Source organism: Apteryx mantelli, chromosome 21 (assembly GCF_036417845.1).
Source record: "Apteryx mantelli isolate bAptMan1 chromosome 21, bAptMan1.hap1, whole genome shotgun sequence".
NCBI lineage: Eukaryota > Metazoa > Chordata > Aves > Apterygiformes > Apterygidae > Apteryx > Apteryx mantelli.
The window spans coordinates 13,469,685-13,478,431 of record NC_089998.1 but is presented as its reverse complement, the minus strand read 5'-3'; the positions used below and the strand labels follow the sequence as shown (position 1 = coordinate 13,478,431).

Sequence of the window (8,747 nt, the reverse complement as noted above, 5' to 3'; positions counted from 1 at the left end):
CCTAGTCCCTAGCATGAACAGATCTCTTCCACTACCCCTGCCAGTTGGCCCAAGCACCACCTGATCCCACCTCATTTCCAGCAGCTGTGGCCCCTTGCTTTTTTTTTTTTTTTTTTTTTTGAAGGTTCAGTAGTTGGGCTTGGGGAATGGTCACCTTCACAGCAGAGGCTTCTTCACTGCCTGCTTCTGTTGCAGAGTGTTTCAAATTCACAGGTCTGGGCAATACTGATGTCAGACAAGCTCCCTTCAGGCTCCAGGTACAGCAGTACTGCAGGGCAGCCAGCAGCTGAGGAAAGCCCTGTGCACAGAAAGAAATGCCCAACCTGCCTCCTCCTGGCTGGATGTTGCCACAAAGCATCCTGCTGCTGTACTGACTCTTCTTCCAGTGTTGGAGCCAAACCTTCCAATGAACTATACAACAACAAAGCTCTTCAGACTGCTTTTATTAGTGGTTTCTGACCATGTAATAGCAAAACTTATTTCACATTGATAGCCTGAGATGGGTGTCCTCAGATAACTGGCCAGAGGAGGAGGAAGAAAAAAAAAGGGGGGGGGGGGGCTATGTCTTTTGCCAAGTGCCCATGTTGTTCCAGAAAGGCCTTCAGAGTGGCAACCAGGGAAAACTACCTTACCAGCTTCCAGCAGAGTATAGTCAGTCAGCCTCAAGCAACACAATAGATTTAACCCTGAAAGCTCCAGACCTGCTGAAAAAATGAAAGATGGCTGGGCAGAGTTTGCAGCACCAGAGCTCCCTTTCCATAGCCACGTTGTGAGAGAAAGGCAACAGCAAGGCAGGCAAAAAGCTTTTGTCACAGGAGCTTGGTGTCTGCTGTGCCCTCTCCAAGAGCAACACAGCCCCAAATAATCCTTATCATAGGCTGGAAAGGACTAAAGCTGGTCTCTGCACCTAGAACAGAACCTCCTGTTTGCCTTCCAGGCATTCACTATTGCAGGAGAGTGCACCAAACCACTGAAAACAGCCCCTATGGCACACCATCAGCTGAGCTAGCAGCTCCCCAGGCATCTCACAGGCTCTACACCCTAGCAAGCTGACCCCTCTTGCAGTTGCTGGGTGCTCAGCACCCCAAAAGCAAAGACATTCACATCAATTTTCACCAAGCTTTCCCTCCCTCCCCCACTGTAATACATTTAATTCCCAACCTCTAAACTAGCAGAGCTGATTTTCCTCCCCCTTTCCAGGTCCTTCCTTGGCCTCTGCTGGGCAGGAACCCTCCCTTTCGTGCTGCAGCATCAGCGGCAGCACATAAATCACTTGCACGGCCTGGCTGTGGAAAGCTGCCACAGATAGCAGCGCTGTCCCAGCAACATCGCCTCTGCCTTGATCAGGCTGCTTTGCTATTTTTTTTTTTTTCCTCCTAAGGCAATAGGGTGATAGTGGCAATGGCTTCATATCTCCTTTAGGACATGCTCAAAGAGGGCTGGGAAAGGAGATCTGTGCACAATGTAAGGAAGTCCTTACACTAGGTATCGCTCTTCCACCTCCCAGAAGAGCCAGGAGTGAAGTGGGGGGCTTTAAAGATGCAGGAGCAAGGCAGGGTGCAAGCAGTGGTGCCCTCCCCCTCCCCCCCGGTCCCACTTGGCTCTGCAAGGGGCAACTCCAGGTGGACGTCCCATCCACTGACCATCTGCGCTTGGGAAGACCAGGGCAGGCCCCTGCCCGGACTGCAGCCCTCACCTTTTCACAAAGCAGGGGTGCAGAGAGGGGCTGTGTGATACAGGGGGCACGCAGGCACCACAGCTGCAGAATCCTCTCAAAGGGAAAGGGAAGCGACTGGCATCCTGCTGAAATGCAGGTGGGATCTAGAAAGCAAGGGGATCTCCCCGTAGTCACAGCAGCCATGCTACAAAAAGTCCCTCAGCGCACCCTGCAAGGATGGCCTGCCGCAGCCATCCTGCCTGCCCGACCTCCAGCCTGACCCCCCTGCTCCAGGCAGGTAGCAGAAGCTGCCTTGATACACGATTGCTGTGCCTCCTCCTGCTCCACCGGCAGAGCCAGGGCACCACCTCCGCCCGTCCCTCTGCTCCTACTGAAACAGCAGAATCGGCCCTGAGCTACGGCCTTCGCACAGCTGCACGCTGGGCTGGAGTACAAGAGCTACTGCAACAAGCATGGTGATAAGATCTGCACGGAGACTTTAAACAGGGGCTCAAAAATCATCCCAGCACCCTTCCACAGGCAGGGAGAGCCACCCAGCCAGCACAGCACCTTTGGGTGCCTGAGACTCAGCTTGGGTCAGGATCTAACTGAGATACCCACCAAACTGGAGAAGCCACATCAATTACCCAGGTACAGCAGGTGCAGGGCACCCTTCTATACTGACCAGAGGTCCCTCTCAGGGCCTCTAGCAGCCATCGCAGCACAGGTACAGCAGTTGCACAGGCCTCATCCAGTTTCCCTCTGACACCAAGCCACTTTCTGGCAGTTAACCCTCAGGCCAGCCACGCCGAGCCAGCAGTGCAGGACCTGCTGCGCAGGGGGCAGGTCAGCAGCCACAGTCCTGCAGGGACACTCAAACCGCCCCGAGGGGCTGAGCAGACAGCAAAGTCCCCGGCAGGCTGTTGCAGACGCCACGACATGTGCTGGTGGCCAGGAGCAGAGCCAGCAACCAACTCCTGACCATACTTATAGGTGGGGCAGAGGCCCCAGGACTGGCAGTTGCAGAACTGACCTAAAGCCCAGCCAAGCCCTGAGATGCTGAGCACCTCCCACTCTCCAGGGCAGAGCAGGAGCATGCGATCAGTGCAGTTATCATTGGGCAGGGAGCTGCAGGACAGTAGTCCTTGTTCCTGCGAGCCTAGCAGGGGTCTCCAGCTGGGGTCAGAGCTCCTCTCCACTGATGGACTTCTGGACCCAGCTGGAGGAATCAGACAGTGGGGCCAACACACCGGAGCAAAGTGACAGCAGGAAGTCACAAGCAGGTCATAGCTCAGAGCAGAAAAAAATTCTGTATTTATCAGGCTGGCAGGAAGAAGAGCCTCAGCCTGGCACCCACACAGGGCTTGGCACCAGGCACGGACCTGCCGCCACAGAGGGGCTTTGGGCCTTCCTCCACGGAGTGCACCGCAGCTTCACACGCAATTGCTTTTTGGTTCACTAGCAGCGATCGCCGCTCCCCGGTCCAAGGAGAATTCACTCTCCTTGCACAGAGGCAGCGGATCCCATCTGCTAGTGGCAAAGGGGGCCATGGCTCTCCAGGCAGTTACAACAGCCTCTTTGCCTGTCCTCCAGGCCAGAGGAGTAGTACAGGAGCTGGACAGGGCCAGGGCACCTTTTGGGAGTAACTACTACTGCAAGGTGGGCTCAGCAGCCAGCTCCTGTGACCAAACATCTTCCAGGGCACGTTTGGAGGTTGACAGGGATGAGAAAGAGAACAGGAAGAAAAGGCAGAAAGCCTTAAGAGTCCAACCTGGCTAACAGTCACTCTAGAGTTACAAGTGGCCACCACAAAGCAACTCTAAAAGGACTAGCTGGCCATGATGGAGAGACATTACAGCACAAAATATGCTTCTCCACGAAATACAGAGACTTTTATCTCAGATAAAGATGCAGAATACTTGCTGCCCAGAAGGGAGCAGTGCAGAGAGCCCAGAGACAGAAAAGGGGCCAGCAGGCTTCACATGCAGGGACTTTTCCGGCCTTGCCAGGTCCTAAGCAAGTGCCTGCAAACTCTCTAACAGGCCAAGAGGCTGAACAGAGAGAGCATGCTCTAGAGCACACTGACCAGGAGCCACTGGATATTGGATCCCAGAGATCAGGGAGTCCCACATGGGGTTGGCCTTGCCAGCCTGGCAAACCCAGAACATTACAGCCCAGACTGAGTGCAACGGGGAGGGCAAGGGGCTGGCCAGCAGCAGCTCACCGTGAAGGTGAACAAGGAGATGTGCCATGGCTCTGTCAGCATTGCAACCTCTGAAGTGACAGAGTATGTGCAGATGTATCTGGGCATCAGGTACAGATGGCAGCAGAGCTTCAGCAACTGGAAAGTGCTCAGGAGCCTGGGAAGGTTCATGTGCCTGCGCTGCTGCAGCTTCCCAGGGACTGAGATTAAAGCCAGCTCAGGAGGGTTTCTGTGCGAGTTAAGACAGCTTCCAGCCCTGCCACCATCATTCCCCACTGCTGCTCAGACTCAGGTAAACAGGCAGCCAGAGAATGGCAGGATCTGACTAAAACCTCCATGGGGGCATGCACATCTGAGGTGGCTGGAGTCCTGCAAGCCCTGCGGTTACCCTCCAGGACAGGATGGGCCGTCTCTAGGGGGGATTCTTTTCTTTCTTTCACTGCAGAAATCCTCAGCGCTGCCCGCACGCTTTCCTCTAGGTGGACAGTTGCTGACACGGTCTGCACTGTCCCCCATGCCCATCAGACTGTTCAGAGCACATGTGATCGAGAACCCAACTACAGCCAGAAACAGGGTACCGCTCCCCCATGCAGCTTGGCTCAGCCCCTGCCTCTGCAGACACCAATGGCAACAGGCCAACAAAACAGCGGCAAAACAGTTCTCTCTCCGAAGACCCCATTTAGTGCTCAAGCCCATCTTGGCAGCTAAATCTGCCCTACACCTTCTCCATATATCAAAGCACAAACCAGCCAGCAGCGCAGAGCAATGGCATTCCTTCAGCAAACCAAGTTTCCAGTAACACAGAGATCTCTGAAGAAAAGCCCAGAAGGCTGAGCCAAACATCCACATAAGATGGTGCTTGGGCAGGCCAAACTTTGTTTTGCAACAGAGCACTGAAGCTGTGCACTACACTGGTAGAGCAAAAGCTGTGCTTGTTTCCGCTTGAAAAGCAGACACCGGCAGCTCAGATATCCAAGTCCCTGCAGGAAATATTCCTGTACCCCACAGACTGTGAACATACACCCAAACTTCTCAGGAAAGGTCTCTCTGACACCAGGGAAGGAGGTTCCCATCAGACACCTTGTTTCCACTCAGAGCGGAGAAGGTCCATTTTTGGGAAGGGGACAGCTCCAGGCTTTTCCCCTTCCACTTTTTGCCCCTCCTCACTCCAAGGCCTGCCTGAAGGGCAGCACAAGAGGGAGGATGCCCCACTCGAGGCTGGCTCTGCATTCACTGCTCCTGGAGGTGAGGAGGGTTAGAGTCCCGTGAGATCTACAATGGCTTTAATAAAGATGGCATCATCACGTACGTAGGAATTCTTCGCTTCCATCATGGAGACTGGGCAGAAGAGTGGGCAGCCACTGGCAATGTTCATTTCAGTGATGGGTCGCTGGAAGGAGGAGGATGTCACATCAGGTCGGAAAGCATCGATAATGTGCTCTCGGTTGTTCTGATCCAAAAGCATCAGGGTTACCTACGGGGAAACACGAAAGTATACAAGAGTGGCTGCATAAAAAGCACATATAAAAAGCAATTAAAAAAAAACATCTAGTCTGGTGATCTGCTCACTTTAAGCCTGTGAAAAGTGCGAGTGCAAATGCAAACTTAGCCACACTATGCAACTACAGATCTGAGAAATGCCTGTTATTAGGGTCAGTGCAGAATGTCATCAAGAGCTGCAGAACCACATCCTGCCCTGTCACTGGAAACTTGTGTGAGAGAACAGAGGCTCTGTCAGACTAATCATGAAAACCTGTAACTGGCTGGCACAGAGTCACCACCAATACTTCATGCAGCTATTTCACTCAGTCCCAGAGAGTTACTGTCCCACTGAGAAAAAAGAAGGCACTTTCCTTGCATCAGTACTCTTCTAGCTCAGCTTCAAAGTGTTTTGCAAACCTGTGAAGTCTAGGGACTGAAATCTGAACTTCTGATGTTAAGTAAGGAACTGCATCCTAAATTCAGAGTCCAGAAATGACAGTGTTCCCTAAGCCCAAATTAGCACAAAGGTTCTGCTCACTTTCCAAATATGCTGCTGTTCTCCTGTCACTGCCTTTGCCCTTTCATCTGTCCTGCCTTGTAGTACTTGGTACTTTCAGCATGACTGGGGAATCCCAAGGGCGGCTGATGTGTCTAAAGCCTGCCTTATTCTTGTGCTTGCTAAGTAAACCAGACTGACAGTGTCTAGAAGCTCATGTGGGCACAAAACCATAGAGGAGAACATCTCTATGCAAAGGAGGCTTTGTCTCAAACCTACCTTCTGGTTGAAGGGCCATCGCAGAAGCGCATCATTGGGACCTTTCATTACCACAAAGAAGAGAGACAGATGGGTCCCACGCCCGGTGCCGTCCCCATTCAGGTAAACACGCAGACACATCTTGTAGCCATACTTGCTTGTGTAGAAAGCTATCAAAGCATTGCAAAACAGACACAGTGAGCGTCAGAACCAACAAAGCCTGACATCAACAGTTTCTTTTGAACTCTGAAGACACTACGGTTTGGATCCTAGAAGGACCCAAGTTTGGATATTATCATATCTGCACCAAGGAGAGATCCCTGAAAGTCACCACATACAGACAAATCAGATATGATCTCAGGCTGTGTTCAAAATAGTCAAAGATAAGGTAGTAACAAGCCCCCCAGTCTACATAACATGCCGCTGTAGCACAGACCAAGGAAACTGCTGACCCTTCCTTTCCCTATCCTACCACTACAAAAGCTCCTGAGACAAAGCCAGAAGCTGGTGTTCTGCCCGAGAGCTAGTGCGGTTCCTTACTGCTTTCCCATCATAGCTCAGGCAATCATGTTGCATGCGACTGCTAAAGGTCTGATGGCTCCAGAGGTGTCAGGGTGTACTTCAGCCCCCTACTCTCTATTGCAATAACACTGACAAGTAAGAACAAACAAACCCCCAAAAAACAGGTGTGTGTGGGGGGAAGAACATGCCCAGTACTCACTGCATCTTCTAAGCTGACTACCTCTGAACTGGGGGCAGAGACACAGCAGGCGAGCGTTGCTCTCCCATTAGGATCTCAGATACTCAGAAGTGGCAAGGGCACTGCCAGGTATATGGCTTCAGGATCTTGGGCTCTTTCTTGAGCAATTCTGGGAATGCTCATGTTGCAATACCAGATCCACACAGTCTTGCCACAAACTGCCCTCTCATAGCAGCACAGAGGTACACGCTCAGGTTTGGTGGGGCTCAGCAACCTCAGGGCACACAGCAGGTGATCAGAGCAGACATTTCACTGTGGGGCTCATGCACTTTAATGAGCAGGCAGGCAGGCAACAGCAGAGAGGCTGTGGACTTCTACAGGCCAAGCACCTCGTGAAGAGCAGGAGATCAGGGCTTTGTCATCTGCTTCCCCACTGACGCCACCCAGCTCATTTCACCTGCTCACACCTCCCTACCCATTTCACCTAGACTGAATGATTTCTGGGCAGAAGCTACCTTCTACTAATAGCCCAAGGAGCACATCATCACAGCCCACCAAGTCAAGTTTGGGCTTCTGAGCATTCTCATAACCCTGAGCATGTAAAACCTCTTGGGGAACTGGAGGACAGATGATCGAGCACAGCGTAAGGAGTATTCAGGGAAAGGTAACAGACAGCCAAAGTGCCAAATGCCTTGTATGCTACAATACCAGGCTCAAGGCACTGTCAGAACGGTGAACTGGGCCTCTTGCTTTCCCCTAGCCAGGAGCAGCAGGACAGGGAAGGCCCACAGGAAACAGGGCAAGTGCCAAGCAAGCCTTCCCTATCCAGCTGCTGATGGTCAGCAGCTGATGGTTTTCAAGCAGGAGATTAGTTTTGGACTGTCCTGTTTAATGCCCCAGAGGAGTCTTTCTTCTGTGAACTGGCCTGATACCTTTTTGAATTCTCTTATGCTTTGGCCTTTGCAAAAGCCTGTGCCAATGATTTTTAACTTCCAATGCTGCTGAGTGGTAACTGTACTTCCTTTTATTTGTTTAAACCTGATTTAATTTGGTATTTCCTTGTTCTCATGTTACAATACAAAACAAATAATTACACCCATTTCCCTTTTTTATCCTATTTATGATTTTATAGCCCTCTCTCATCCCAGCTGTCTCTTTCCCAGACTGAAGAGTATTAGTCTATTTATTTCACATGGTAAGGGAAACAAACACCTCCACAGGACTTCTTAACAAAACCTAACATTCGTTTCTCAACCTAATTTTCTCAGCTAAAACAGCAGCAGGAATGAAGATCTCCAGACTAGAGTGGCACAGTCAACTACTGCAGGAAACAAGGCCTTGTACTTTGCATTTGCAAGATTAAAAAAAAAAAGTCCTTTTTTTCCTCCCTAAACATCCTCAGGTACTAGGCAGAGACAGCCTGTGCCTTCCGGTTCCTCAGGCCACATCCAAACCATTTCATTACCAGATTGCAGATAACAAGCAGCAACAAAGAACATACTGTCTGGTGGCCCACAAAGTATTGCTTTTCATTTGATAACACAATTCATAAAAATCCCAATCCCACAGCTACGAGACTGACATTTGTCTGCCTTTCCCTCCAAGGTGATTTATCATGCAGAACTACTCACACGCCACCATTACTGGGTGGAGGACAGAAATCAGCCAGTACACAGCACAAGAGAGGAGGTGAAAACAATTGCAAGCTGCAGCTTTGGAAACAGTTCTGATGATCTACATGTCTTGAGTTCACCGAGAGGTCTCCTCCCCTTTCCTTCCCCATCCCTTCCCATCATGTTCCCTTCCCTGAACTGACTCTGATGCTCATCATATCCCTCCACAAGCTGACTCAATTCTTCAACCTAAGAAAAAAAACAGCCCCCTGTGAGGACAGCAAGTTGTATGAGCTCACAGAGGGCTCTGAGGAGCCCCAGAGCTCAGATAAAGTGAG

At 51.2% G+C, this 8,747-nt stretch overlaps 1 protein-coding gene across 10 annotated transcripts in view; it reads right to left on the bottom strand.

Moving 5' to 3' along the window:
- Window positions 1-428: 428 nt before the first annotated feature.
- Window positions 429-8,747, bottom strand: part of TRAF2 (TNF receptor associated factor 2) — a 35,064-nt gene continuing 26,745 nt past the window's right edge. For all 10 annotated transcript variants that reach the window (XM_013954482.2, XM_067309185.1, XM_067309179.1 and 7 more), the window contains 2 exons: window positions 6,118-6,266; window positions 429-5,334 (listed from right to left, as the gene is read on the bottom strand). In XM_013954482.2, the coding sequence (XP_013809936.1) occupies window positions 5,116-5,334; window positions 6,118-6,266 (368 nt within the window). In that variant the 3' untranslated portion in view covers window positions 429-5,115. The remainder of the gene's footprint in view (window positions 5,335-6,117; window positions 6,267-8,747) is intronic.